Below are 14,069 nucleotides of genomic sequence, written 5' to 3'. Positions count from 1 at the left end.
AAAGGCGGTGATTGATTGTTATTCTTTCACCGCATGCGCACCTGCAGAATAAGGGTCCATGCATGAACTTCTGTCGATCACACTCATGGATAACTGACATATCGTATGTAATTGTTTAGTTTCTGATGTGACCAGCACAATAGAAGCACACTATCATTTATTTACTGTTATAGCAGTAAAAAAGCGTTACTTGATATGAAAAAGATGGTCCCATCTGATGGTATTAAGTCTCGACTCATCAGTAAAAATATAATGACCAAGATAGCACGATATGATGCTTTCCCCGACGTCCTTCCCTACATATATTTGCTGCATATACAATCAACGCTGTTAATGTTGGTGCAAACAAACTGATTTCTGCTGCAAATCAGTTTCGCTAATTTAAAGAAGCCAGAAAAACCAATAACAAGAAATCGAACGCTCAAAATGTGATGATTTCGCTGGTTGCTGTCGTCGCTACCGCAGTGATTTCTAATCTGATTAGCATGGTCTCTATCAGATACACTCGAAGAGAAAATATAGGAGCAGTAATGGTATATTTGTTTAAAGCATGATGATGATGATAGGGGATAAAGTATTTTTTAAAAGATATATTACTGTGGGTTGGTAACTGTAGATTCTTCTTCACAGCGAGTGCATGCACATATAAAGTGATAATGCTCAAGCAATCGTTTTCTCCTTTCCTGCACAGAATCCTCAATACAGCCATAAGATATACATGCTTCTTCGCCTTGCTCAATATCATGCTTTGCGATGAATACCATATTTCGGCCATCACGGATCTTCTTTACGTTGGCCTTACAGGAATGATTAAAGTACACAGCAGACGGGTAAATACCCCAGCCCAACAGTTCCAAATCGTCCGTCACGTTTCCAATGTCATCACTGGCATCATCGACGTCATCGCTAAACGCAACATCACTGCTGTTCTTACTGTATTTCTCCTTTTGCTGTTGTTGTGACATCTCCCAAAGACCAAAGCTATTTGACATTTCACGAAAATAAATGGCACGGAACACGGCATGCGGACAATCGAAAAGGCTTGAGGTAGCAGAAACGAAAAACGAGTACATATTGATTATATGAAGCAGCTCGTCCGGTAATTCGCGTTGTTTTCGTTCTGTGGCTCTGTCAGTACTACTTTTGATGCCATCGCTGTTGATGCCGTCGAGGATGCGGCGAACGTAAGTGAGCTCGTTGCATTGCACGTTTAAGAGATCGTCAAACTTTGGAACTGCTGCTTGATGTTGCCTTTCGGAGAAGAGATACTCCGCTTCACTTTGTCTGCGAGCAAGACAGCAAGCCACCAGTCGCATCATCGTCCGTTCTGCGTTATCAGGTATCCATCGTTGCTGTGATTGTACAAAACATGAATAGCGAGTGATGCTGGTCCATATCCGGTTGATCCAATGGCTGAGCTGGTCATCATCGGTGATATCCACTTGTTCGCTGTCAAAAAGTTGTATGTCGTGCCCATCGTCTTTGTCATTGCATTCTTCCGGATATTCACGATGCTGCTTTTGCCGACTGTTGTACTCTTGTTCAAGTGCGTGATAGCTACGCAGCAAGAGATTGGATTCATCCTCGCTGTGTCCATGAAAATGAAACTGCTTGCGACATGATTCTGAGCAAAACATGACATCCTTTATCGTAGTAGTCATGAGCGCGTTTTGCTTTTTCTTTCTCTTGGTACTGTTGTTTGCTGGATCTGCCGTCGTCGGGAGGGTGATGTCGGCTTTAAACCGCATACGTTTTGGATAGGTGAAATGAAAGCACCATGCACAAGTCTCTGGGACCCATTCTTGAGACACAACGGCTGCTAATGGTTCCGCTGTATGCACCCGAGTACCGGCTGCCACCCGTTGCGTGGCGACAAATCCTCGGCCTTTACCTTGTAGCGAGCAAGCTTTGAGCCAATGATCTCCTTGCTGGTTACCATGGCGATGCTTTTCTTCGGGATGACCATGGACTGCAACAAAATCTTTCACTGCAACCGCTGCAACCATGTTTCTGCCGTTGTAGGGATCCTTGCTAGTCAAGAAAGAGAAAGAGCGATAAGAAACGGAGCGATAAACAACGTTGGCAAAAAAGAAAAATATCTCTCAAAGTGTGTCGGCGATATAAAAAAACCTCTTTAGCGGGAGCCCATATTTGATAGCATGTCAATTCAAGAGGTCCAAATGCACCAATAGCCTTCGGTTTCTTGAACCGTGCATCTATTTCTAAAATTGGTGCATGCTTATTACGAAAAGGGTATATTCTGAGGCGTTAAAGAACAAATGCTCCTCCTTTTTCTATGCTTTGGCACGGTTATGGGATTTTCAAACGACTGACAGACAGCCGCTGCTGAGACAAGATATGCGTTTCTGACGAATCACTTATAGAAATATAATTGAGCAGGTTTCGGATGGGACCAACTAGTTCCGGCCGAAGTAGCCGGTGAACGGTAGGACGTGATTTTAACAGACACTATATATAGCTTCAAGCTGTAATCAATAAGTCAATGTGCTGTACAGTTCACGTCTATGTAAGATTTCTTTGTCTGTCTAATAATTATATTTCAAGCGAAGCGCTATCGTTACTTTTGTATAACTAAAATAACAGGATAAAGGCTTATTGGTGACGTTATCAGTTGTTACCTCGCGACCGCGGATAGGTGGTTACGGCAATAACGAGACTGGTGCTCTGTTGTCCCGTATCAACTTGTATAGTAGCCGTATGCATAAGATCGTTAAAGCTTAGGTAGTCGATATATATCGACGATAATGTCTCGCCATAATGGTCGTGCTAACATGTTTTTGATGATCAGGTAAGTTACTTATTATGAAGTAGAGAGCTGTGTATATAAGCTGATCGGATCGACTAGCAAATTTTTGTCGTTACTGTACTCATCTCGGAATACTAGCGCCATATTGGTACCATCATCCACCCACTCGTCAGAAACCTGATATAAGTAAAAAGTGGTTTCTTAGCACTGTGTACACGGGATTCCCCTCTTTCTAGTCACATACATTGCTAGTATTATAAATAAAAAAAATAGCGTAAGCATCTGTCTTTTTGCATTGCCGTCAAGGGCAGTGAAAAACCTATGCCGGACACGTTTTTTAGCAGGGAAAAGCGAAATGACAATCACCAAAACGCTTTTGGACGCATGACCAGTATTTTCCAAAAAGGGAACAGCGGTGGTGGGGAGCGTTTGACCAGACAATGACAAGCAGTGACAGAAAGAGCAATGATAGCTATTAGCACCGCGTTTGGTACTTCCGAGATACCGTGATTAACCACGATTTCCATACTGATGGCCCGACTGATTTTCCTACCAAGAGAGAATGGCAACGGTTTTGGTCGACCACGATGGCCATACCGGTGCGCGATCTTTGGTTCCGTGCGCTTCACCAAAAACTTTCTTGCCGCGCGACCCTACATCGACTCTTACCAGATAAATTCATTCGGTCAAACGTCCCATATGTGTTTATGGCATTGATAGTCTTCAAAATATCGTGTTTGCTTGTCCCAAGAAAGACTTGTTTGGCGTCGCGTTTGGGGGGATTTATTGCTTCTTCCTGTTGACGACACACAAATCGCTGCTGCCATGATCCATATGCAATTCCCGCAAGACTAACCCAATCTACCCAGTACCCTCATCATCGAAGCAGTCATACATGAATCATGGCGTGGTCATTGTGCACTAACCTTTGACAAATAGCCTTTTACCACTACTTCTATTATGCACTCCATCCACAAAACTCTTCACCTAAAAGAGGTTACTCAATGGTGGACGAACTGCATACTCAACGTTCAAAATACCTTTAAAAGAAACAACGATACGACAGTGGGTAGCTTTTACCCGCGCTTGACCCCGCAGCATGTTTGGCAAGATTTATCATCTGGGATGAAGCATCCATGATCAGTAAAGATGTTATCGAGACTGTAAACCAGTAGTTCACGATCTCTTGAGACATGACGATCCCGCGCTTGCCGATGTTTCATTCGGTGGAAAAGCCATGGTCTTTGGTGGTGACTTTCGCCAGGTATTTAACACTGTATCCTCTCTTCTACTTTGCATTCTTTTACTATTGAACAGTGGTACTCACAGTAAAGTATCCGCATCAAATGTGACAATAGGTCCTTCCTGTGATTCCAAATGCGCCACGCTCGCAAATCGTACAGCAATGCTTTAATCGCTCATTTATTTGGCACAGTGTCACCATCCAACCTCTTGAAACCAACATGCGCGTCCAACAAGCTGCAAACACCACTGATGCAAACGAGCTTCGCGAGCTTGCACAATACTAACTTCGCATTGGTGATGGTGCTGAGCTGTTCGCGCCAGCTACTGATGACAGAGTCCGGCTTCCAGATCAAATGCTCATGCTGCATTACAACACATACGACCTCATAGAAGCCATTTACGGCAGCCTCAACGCACAACACGTCAATCGTGATTACCTTACTAGTCTATATAGCTTTGCTGCTGTAATTTACTTTTATAAACTTGATATTGATGAGTGACCCCAACGACCCCCGAAGTTTGTATTCGAGTGGCGATGAACGTACTGAAACCGGTTGGTTAAAACGTGTGCGACGATTTTATGCAGTTTTTCGAACCCACCCTTTTGATCCAGTTTGTCGTTCCTGTCGTTTCCGCCTAATCAGTCCCTTCCCAGATACTTCCCTCACCTCTTTCACCAGCTCATATCTGTGACATCGGAGAAGTATGTACCCCACTTCTAGCTTTCTATATAATGACCTTGTAACTGAATAAAAACACTATGGCTACAATACTCCAGATAAAATGATCGTCACGCTTATCAGTACGGACAATTTAGCAGCGATGACCCCGGATTCAGGTAGAAAAATCTACGGCGATGGTGCTCTTCCTTTTCTTTACTTTCTCACCCCTTCTACCTTCTCTCTACTGTCAACCTAAAAGCACCTTTTCGTAGTAAAGTCGGCAACTTTCAAGAAAAATAATTCTTTACCAACTTAATATGCAATGAATGGAAACTGGGTTCTGTTAAAAAAAAGGCAAAAGATATAGCCGAAGTCAAGCAACTTTTTAATGTTGGAAGCAGCACATCATTTGACGATTACAGTATCAGCTATTATACAACGGTAAGATGACAACGATAAAATTAACGACGACGATGCTGGTTTGGAGCTACTCGTTTCATATCTCGTTGTGAGGATACAATGGTTGGCGTATGACGTGTATCTACACTAGATGGTATATTCACTGCTTCACTGCAGCCACTGCCAAAGTTAATCAATGTGCGTAGTTTCTCAAGTCACCATCGATACAAACTACGGTGCTCTTTAAAAAAAGAAGCTCAGGTCACTACCAAGATAATGATGTTGTTCCGTTGCTACTAGCAATGCAATCAAGGTTGGGCACAGTAACGAAGAAGTGTGGTAGTATATATATTTATTATTGTAAAAAAAAGGTCAAATATGACAAAAAATCAAAGAGAGAAAGACAAAGAGAAGAGAAAAAGAGAGAGAAAGACAGAGAGAAGAGAACAAGAGAGAGCAAGAAAGAGGAAGAGAAAAAGAGAAGCTATGGCTAACAATAGAGAAGCTCAGAAACTATCTTATCAAATAGCTTCATCGCATTGTTGACATGGCCGTCGTCCTTGTCTGATAACCACCGAGCGAATGCTGGTTTAGTCGCCGAAAATGGATCTGTTCTTTGGTGCTGGTTGGCGCGATGGATAGCGTTGTATGCATCAACCAACCACTCTTGATCCTCGGTGTCCTCGCTCTGAAAAATAGCCCAACAGGCTGGCAACACAGCGTTCTTGATCACCGCATTGCACTCCTCACCGTTGCCGTGATAGAGGGGATGGTTGAATGGTAGGCCGCATTTGAAACACATTAACCGCCTGTGAAGCAAAGTAGAGAATAATCGAGCACAGGTTAGTAAAGGAAAAAAAAAAGAAAATACGAGAACTTGGTATTAAGGCTACATACTTATAGGTGAGGCACATGCCATATAAACCATGCTTGATGAAGCACCTTTTGCAGTAGTCGTGCTGCGAATGATCGTCGTAAGGTGTAACATTGCATTGCGGGAGACGGCGAAGCAAACAGACGACACAAGTTGACTTGAGCGCTTCACATTGATCAAGGAAACGCTCCTTCTCCTGTTGGATGCGGTCGTGCTCTTCTTGCGCCTGTACAAAGGCAGCAACAGGGCGGAGGGCAGGTGGTGATTGCTGTCGTCGTCGTTGCATTGGAGGCTGGTAAGTGTGACAAGTAAAATATATACACGATGAGTAAAAATTGAACCTCTAAACAATAAAGCTACAAAAACATATACTTGACTTACATGTGAAGGGGCCGGCAGATCAAATGGAACTTCCTGCCGCGTCTGTGTTTGCAGGGCATTGGCTGACCGAACAGACAACGACAAGGAAGATTCATGGTGTGGTTGTTGTTGTAAGTCGTGACAGATGCTACACTCTGCAGCTTCACTGTCGGTAAGACAGTTCAAGGATGGGCGACCATCGAGATATTGCTGTAACTTGAAACGAATGCATGTCTTGGACTATAACAGATTGTATATTAGCAAACGCAAATAGATTAACCTCCCAACTGTATCTCCTTCTTTAAATTTTAGGTTTTACCTTTGCAAACGCAAGCATCTCTTCTGCGTCGCTGATGCTGGATTCGACTTCCTGGTTTTGTTTGTTTCTGTCAATGGTGCTCTGTTCTCTGTCTTCGACATAATACACCCGACACACTGAAGTTTGCCCGTCACGACCTGCGCGACCCGTTTGTTGAGCGTAATCCAACAAACTGTAAGGCAACCTCCAGTGGAACACCTTCCGCACATCAGGAGCGTCAATGCCAATACCGAACGCCGAGGTCGCGACCATGATGCCGCCGTCGGACATCCAGCCCTCTTGAGCCTCGTCTTTGGCTGTCTCTGGGAGCTGGCCATGGTAAAGTCGTGGAGCCAAGTCTTGATATCCACCATTCAAAACATCAAAGAGCGTTTCGGCATCCTGTACTGTCTTGCAGAAAACAATACCGCGTTCGTTGGGAAAGACAACACGCAAAGATTCTGCCAATGTGTTGAATGCGATATTGTTGGTGATGTTGCTGGGCAAGGGATGGATTTGGTACGACAGGTTTACCCGCGATGTGGACTGTGCGCGAATTGTTGCAAAGTTACAGCCGTAAAAGATACGGGCTCGATCTTCCATGGACGGCGGCATGGTGGCTGTGAGAAGGAGAAGAGGGACAGGGATGGCGCGTAGAACAGTGAGCTTGGCCATGGCGAAGCGGAAGGATAGCCATGTCATGCCCAGGTGGCACTCATCGACGACAAAACGGGAGATTCGGCTTTCATGCTCCAAGCAGAACTGGACAAAAGGGGCAGAGGCAACAGCTTCAACTGGTACCAGCAGCACCTGTGCGTTGGGCATGGTAGGGGCGCCGGCTATATTAATTAATGTATAGATAATGAGTTTAAACTGATAAATGGCATACTAATACAAAGCAATACTCTTTTTTTTCCATAAAGAAAAACACTTACATTGCCACAATGTGGCCCGTAAACCTGCTCGCACCAAGCGACGCTCGTGGTCCTTGACCAGTGCTACCAAGGGGACGATGACGACCGAAAGCTTGCCGTTTTCCAGAAAAGGGGGAACCGAGAAAAGCACGCTTTTGCCCATGCCGGTTGGCATGACAACTAGCAGGTCCAATTTTCGCTCTACAATCCAAGGTAGAGCAAGGCCCTGTTCAAGGGAACGAAAGTAGGCAGAGTCATTGCCGAGGAACCGACGCAAGCCATTGACATGCTCGGGAAGGACGGCTATAAAAATGAGAGAAGATAAGTAAAAAGCAGAGAAAAGGGCATAGGAGGATAAGAAGAAAACATACGCTTGTGTTCAATGACCGGTGATATGTTCTTGGTTGTTTTTTCGTGTATGGCCACGACAAATCGTTCAGCTGCTTGGGCAAGCAAGCTGTTCACCATACCAGGCAACTGTGAGAGAGGAGGAGCAAGGGCAAGAGATTGTTGCTGTTGTTGAGCTGGTTGTTGATGCGGTCGGTGCGATGGTTGTTGTTGAGGATGAGAGGGTATGGGTGCGGCAATATGGTCATCAATGCCTATATATTTGTCATTTGCATAATTAATCACGTAATCTATTATTTCTTTATGTGAACAGCGACGTTGATACATACCCAACAAGGCCTGCCACTCACGAGAACAGAGGTCAAACTCATGTATGGATTCCGACGACAAATACCGAAAATCATTTGTGGTGCGAGCATAAAACATGCCAGCAACCGAACTGCTGTGTGCAGCCTGCAAGTCATAAAATTCGGGATTGACATGGCGAATGCCACGAGTGACAGATCGCGCTTGGTCCTGTTGTTGATCGTCAACGCCGTCATTGTCGCCAGTGTCAGGTTCACTGTCGACTTCCTCTGTGCTTTGTAAGAAAGCACAGCCGCGTTGGAGGTGGTGGCGCATGAAGAACGTGGCAACTTGGCGGTACGCTTGGAGGCCAAGGCCAACACCGGCATAGGTGCGCAGGTGCCTAATGGAAGAAGAGAAGTAAGTATTTGTTATATGTGTTGGGTATTACTTTTTAACATCTTTGGTTATCATATGAGCAACTTGAGATGACACATACTCATACAGTGATCGGCTCAAATCTCTGCTCGCGACAACGTTGCCGTTGGCGACGAAGAGAAAGTTCTGGTAGTTTGCGACGCCGGCATCAGCACTGTCACCACTGTGCGTTTCCGAAAACGCTACCCTAGATAAAATTCGAAACAACAGTTCAGCAAATCATCGACCAGCAATAGCCAAAAGTTATCAAAGTAATGCATACCGTTCAAATGGGCGCACCAAGACAAGATACTGCAGCAAAATATCACTCAATTCTCTTGTAAGAAAACGAGCAATGTACCGGTCGGCAGTTCTTCGAGAACGGCGCTTGTAGTAGTATTGGACGAGCATGATCTTGCCGCGGTACCAGTACATGCCACGCTTAGCTCCAAGGGCAGTACATCGGATGGTGGTGGCTGCGAGTTCCTCACCGCGTGCTGGCTGGCCACTGGTAATATGGACAAGGACCATAATCATCATGATTAACTTCCGCGCCTGGTTGAGCCACCGACAGAGGCTATCGAGCTTCCAAACTAGAGTACCGTTGGGTGCGACATGGGAGATGAACTCGTCCGAATACTGGGTGGCCAAGTGGAACATCAAGGCAGTGAGGTAGGCAGGATCAGCAGTAGATTTACCCGAGGCAGTGAAAAAATCAACAGATGGACCTTCACTAGCTTGTTGGTCGACGTTGTTGCAACTGGTGGAGGTAAAAGGGACAGGCAAACGATATCCTCGCAACACGTGCTCCTCCAATTGCACACGGCATTGAACGAGGAGATCCTGGGCGGCAATCTGGAGACTGGACAGACTGACAATAGCTCGTGTTGGACGATACTGCACGGACAAGTAGTTGTCATCTTCAATGAAGATGGTGGGTCCAGGTAGATGGTCCCCTGTTGCCAGTGTTGCGGTTCGTATTGTTATTTCTTGAAATATATTCATGGCAGTGGGAACACCATCACGAAGCCAGAACATGATGTCCGTGCTTGCTCACTGATAAAAAAGGAGAAAGTAAGTATTTCAACGAGAATAGATTTGGCATGAGAAAAAAAAGACAATGAAGAATAAGTGTCATGATAATTACCGGTCAATCGTACGCTGGGCGTCGCTGGATCCGTCAATTTTCATTGTCTGCATAAATCGGTTTCCATGGCATAATCAAAATTGGTGGTAGTATAGACAGTGTAGCTGTTCATATTGAACGCTGCGCAGGAGTAGACATGTGGGTTATTTTCGCACCTAAGTCACCCCAAATTTCCCGTTAGTATAGCGCTAAAAAAATTCAGGATTCCCCCTTCACTGATCGATCCTGAATGTATCCTAAATCAATCCTGTTCACTGACTTTCGCATACCTTTAGTTACGTTTTATTGTTTCCAATGACTGACATCTCCACTAAACCTCGCGACCAAATTGACCCTAACGCTACAACAACCGAATCACTAACACTGAATGAGATGGTTGAGGTACTGAGCTGAAGGAATCACTGAGATTGGTGACAAATGTTTGAGCATGTGCAACCGTCTCTTACCATAGTAAAAAATTTGCTACGAAATAGCAAACTTAATTCTAATCAAACGTTTATACTTGTAACGACATTTATCAAAGCAACATAACACCTCTGAGCGTTACAAGTTGCTCGACGCCGACATCAAGCAGTTTCTGCTGGATATGCAGGAGAAACATGGCGTTCCTCAGAGCGTCGTCATCGAGCGTTGCGGTGGCAAGATCGCCAGATACTGGAAGTCGAGCCACGCAAGAAATGCTTGGAACTTTGTCAGTAACAATAAAGGTAATATTTATGTCTGAAATTATTTGTAAGCGCTTAATTAATACTTTTGGTCTCTCAGTTGCTGCTGATAACGTGGCTGTTGATGGCGGTGATAGTAATTCCGCTTCTGGTCGCGGTCGTGGACGTGGTCGTGGACGTGGACGTGGACGTGGACGTGGTCGTGGACGTGGTCTTGGCAATAGCAGTAACAGTAGCAGTAGCAGTGCTGTTTTGTCTTCAATGGGTGACCAGGATGGTGAGGCCCCACCTAGGGATGTCACCTCCAGCGGTAAGACTTCTTTATGACTCTCAGCATATATAAGTACTCATAAACGAAATTAGTTACCACCAATCTTATAAAGATGGATCGGTTATAAAGATGGATCGGTTGAAGGAAATGTATGCCGGTTTAAGCGATGACGAAAAGGCGCAGTGGCAGAAAAAGGCAGAAGATCACAACAAGCAGAATCTCCTGGAAGGATTGATCGACGATGACGATCTTGAAATGAGACGCGAGAAATTGCTCAAAATTGCGCGTCGCCAGATTTCTTTGTACGGTTTGACCTCCCAGCGGTTGAACGTGCCCCATACAAGTGCAACATCTGCGACATGCCCTTTACAAGGGCATGGAGTATGCGCCAGCACCAGTCCAAGGAGCATAGTATAGCCTCTCCAGGCTTGAGACGTGGCCACAAGTCCCAGAAGACAGAAGAGGAAAAAGAGGAACGGCGTATGCGTGCAAGAGAGAGCTACTATGCCAATAAAGACGACAGAAAAGACAGGCAGAAGCATAAGCACTGGATTAAGAAGGCGAAGGAGTGGCGAAACGCCTTCAGAATGGATGGCAAGGCCGTTGAAGTGCAAGTCCGTAAAGCAACCAAGGTCATCCATCAAACGATTAGCCGCCAACCAGAACATGCGGTAAGATTGATGTTGGAAAAGGCAGCTACATGTCTCTGAACGATCTCAAACTTGAGCGTGCAGCTGTCAACGACTATGTGGCATTGCCAGCAACAGAGCAGGAAATCTTGTTCTACGATTGCAAATCAGCAATCAACAACGTCAACAAGCTCGCCCTAGGAACCAACGTTCCAATTTTCCGTGGTGCTAAGTGGTCTGGCCGGGTGAATTGGACTCGCCATGAGGATGACGCGGTGTCGTCGTGCTCGGAAGCACTTACAGACGATGAGGAGGAGGAGAAGAAGAGGATACCGACAGCCACACGGATGTCTCAGAACTGGAGAGCGATAGTAACAGCAGCAACGTTGACTACGACGACTACTAGTTCGAAATGAAAGTAATAAGAAAACAATATTCGATCTTGTACAAGTAAAATGGCAAGTATAACAGTTTCTATAATATGATTGTTTGTAAAGGGGTTTGTGGTATTAATTCTAACGGCGTTTACTGATATAACAATTATTGTGAGCGAATATTGAATTGATGTAAGCCAGAATATACTCAGGTAACTATCTAGTGTAGGAATACATAGGATTCTGATATTCGCCCTCTTTACAGTAAATTCAATTGCGATGATTAATTTAAAAGGGCTTTACTATGTCTATAAGAAAGTGTTGTAATGTATATGAACTTATTGTGAAATATCTTTGCCTTGAAAGTAGAAGACGAAGCAAAGTAGAAAAAGACCTGTTTGACTGAAATTTAAAGAAACTCTACTTTTTTCGTATGATGCAAGATACTACTTACTGAAAAATAGAATTTAGCTGGACCAGACTGCACAATGCACAAGAATCTACGTATATAAGATATACATATATATATATATATAGTGAAAGTGTTTGCATTCGAAAACGCAACCTCTTGGTCCAGCAAACTATATAAACTGGTATAGCTATAACAACTCTAGGCATGTCACATAGAATAATGCCATTCAGCAGTGCAATCCACCATGATTTCTGCTATTCTTTCATGCACTACTACTAAAGTACATCCGCAATCATGTTCTTTATTGATCAATCTCGGCTTTGTGATGATAAAATACTTGAAACCACTGGAGTAATTACAACCTGAATGGTCAAAATTAGTACATATTTGAGAAAGTAGTGCTTTCTTAAATGGTGATTTGATGTATAGCCACAAAATAAGTTTGAATACATGTAGAAGATCATCTTCATATTGATTGCACCGGTGTTAATTAGTGTAGAAGATCTTCTTCCTATAAAATACACCCGGTGCTAATTAGTGCAGAAGATCTTCTTCCTATTAATCGCTCCTGTTGTGCAAAATAATCCAGACACTTGTTTGCTATCTGGCAGCTATTAAAAAATCAGCAATATTATTGCACCATGCCTCGATGGATACATATTGTAATGGTTGGCACTCAATGCGCTCTTTACGTGATATGATCTTCAAAGACCAATCAATACATACAGTATATTTTTTGGTAATCATTAATAAGAAGCAGCCACCTACTGTATTCATATGATATCGCCAAATGTTAGTATATACAATACCACTATTACTTCGTTATAATGCTTTATTTAATTGATATAAAATACGCTGAAGTATATACAAAAGATATATAAGACAACATTTTAATTCCGAGAAGATGTTTTTTGTTCTCTCCACTACATCCACATGCTTTGTTATACACCATAGGCACTCAATATATATTTTTCATATAAAAATTTGGCCCAATTTCAGTAATTCATACTCTATCTTTATTCTTTACTCGCAGAAATTAGTAGGAATAAGATATTCTGCACTAATTAGCACCGGGTGCATTTTATAAGAAGAAGACCTTCTGCACTAATTAGCACCGGGTGCATTTTATAGGAAGAAGATCTTCTGCACTATTTAGCACGGGTGCAGTTTATAAGAAGAAGATCTTCACTGTAGGAAAAGGCTTTTGATACGGACACCCCACTCTGACCCTTACGGACACCCCCTTCTATTTTTAATCCTCATCAGGTTACACACATCCTATAAGTATATACTTGTGGGGGTGTCCGCAAGGATGTGTTCACTGGATTTGTTCACTTGTTATTGTTATTATACATCTTTCGATATATTAACAATAGAGAACCATAAAAGGTACATGAGAAACATTCCTTAATGCTTTTCAAACTCTCTAGGGTGTCTCTACGGATGTCTTTATGTGCAGTAGTTTAAATAAACTATATAAATGCTCCTCAATAAACAGTATATTTTGATATTACTGTATATCTTCAACTTTCTACCTACGTTTATCATACTACTATCCCAACACTATGGAGCAATTGATTGACACTACTTATACCGGATCAAATAAGCAAATTGTGAAAGCAATCAACGAGCAAGCCAGAGAATACAACTTTGCCGTTTCAACTAAACGAAGTGAGAAGAACGTAAAAATCGTGACCCAGTGCGTACATGGTGGAAGCTATCGCAATACACATGGAGTAACTGAAGAAACGCGGGGACGCCAAACAGCGACGAAAACGATCGACTGCCAATGGACCATGAACCTAAGGTGGTCCAGGAAGGATAAGCACTGGAAAGTAACGAAGGTCAGCAACGATAATGAGCACCACCACTTCCTCGACAAGCCTCCTCAGTATTACCACCAACACCGCACGCCAACTCCCCATGCCGAGCAGCAAATATTATCATTGACAGATAATTCTGTCAGGCCCCTGATGATACATTGAGAAGTCCAGAACCACGA

The 14,069-nt window shown here is 43.6% G+C and overlaps 4 protein-coding genes across 4 annotated transcripts; 2 read left to right on the top strand and 2 right to left on the bottom strand.

Moving 5' to 3' along the window:
- Positions 1-518: 518 nt before the first annotated feature.
- Positions 519-2,141, bottom strand: BDB00DRAFT_850978 (uncharacterized protein). The gene has a single exon (XM_053125473.1). The coding sequence runs from the start codon at positions 2,004-2,006 to the stop codon at positions 594-596; it is 1,413 nt and encodes a 470-aa protein (XP_052974175.1). The 5' UTR covers positions 2,007-2,141; the 3' UTR covers positions 519-593.
- A 5,696-nt stretch (positions 2,142-7,837) lies between these two features.
- BDB00DRAFT_85235 (uncharacterized protein) lies at positions 7,838-8,957 on the bottom strand. The gene is made up of 4 exons (XM_053125558.1): positions 8,853-8,957; positions 8,652-8,777; positions 8,197-8,555; positions 7,838-8,121 (listed from the first exon to the last, which is right to left on the bottom strand). The coding sequence occupies exons 2-4, from the start codon at positions 8,653-8,655 to the stop codon at positions 7,981-7,983; spliced, it is 504 nt and encodes a 167-aa protein (XP_052974174.1). The 5' UTR covers positions 8,656-8,777; positions 8,853-8,957; the 3' UTR covers positions 7,838-7,980.
- BDB00DRAFT_85202 (uncharacterized protein) lies at positions 8,731-9,809 on the top strand. The gene is made up of 3 exons (XM_053125549.1): positions 8,731-9,241; positions 9,307-9,542; positions 9,638-9,809. The coding sequence occupies exons 1-2, from the start codon at positions 8,979-8,981 to the stop codon at positions 9,515-9,517; spliced, it is 474 nt and encodes a 157-aa protein (XP_052974173.1). The 5' UTR covers positions 8,731-8,978; the 3' UTR covers positions 9,518-9,542; positions 9,638-9,809.
- Positions 9,810-10,010: 201 nt separating this feature from the next.
- BDB00DRAFT_877967 (uncharacterized protein) lies at positions 10,011-11,697 on the top strand (the record flags this gene model as incomplete). The annotated part of the gene is made up of 6 exons (XM_053127677.1): positions 10,011-10,097; positions 10,240-10,423; positions 10,482-10,691; positions 10,765-10,954; positions 11,026-11,270; positions 11,345-11,697. The coding sequence occupies 6 exons, from the start codon at positions 10,011-10,013 to the stop codon at positions 11,695-11,697; spliced, it is 1,269 nt and encodes a 422-aa protein (XP_052974172.1).
- Between the last annotated feature and the right edge of the window lie 2,372 nt (positions 11,698-14,069).

This window comes from Zychaea mexicana (genome assembly GCF_025766255.1).
Source record: "Zychaea mexicana strain RSA 1403 chromosome Unknown BDB00scaffold_122, whole genome shotgun sequence".
NCBI classification, from domain to species: Eukaryota; Fungi; Mucoromycota; class Mucoromycetes; order Mucorales; family Lichtheimiaceae; genus Zychaea; species Zychaea mexicana.
This window is presented reverse-complemented; position numbering and strand designations above follow the sequence as displayed.

What these genes read in the sequence shown, in the direction of transcription:
- BDB00DRAFT_850978 (XM_053125473.1), bottom strand. Translation starts at nt 2,006, where the DNA reads ATGGTTGCAGCGGTTGCAGTGAAAGATTTTGTTGCAGTCCATGGTCAT.
- BDB00DRAFT_85235 (XM_053125558.1), bottom strand. An exon ending in TGAGTGGCAGGCCTTGTTGG is followed by an intron (nt 8,122 to 8,196) that starts GTATGTATCAAC and finishes ACAAATATATAG; the next exon opens with GCATTGATGACCATATTGCC.
- BDB00DRAFT_85202 (XM_053125549.1), top strand. Translation starts at nt 8,979, where the DNA reads ATGATCTTGCCGCGGTACCAGTACATGCCACGCTTAGCTCCAAGGGCA. An exon ending in TGGAACATCAAGGCAGTGAG is followed by an intron (nt 9,242 to 9,306) that starts GTAGGCAGGATC and finishes GACCTTCACTAG; the next exon opens with CTTGTTGGTCGACGTTGTTG.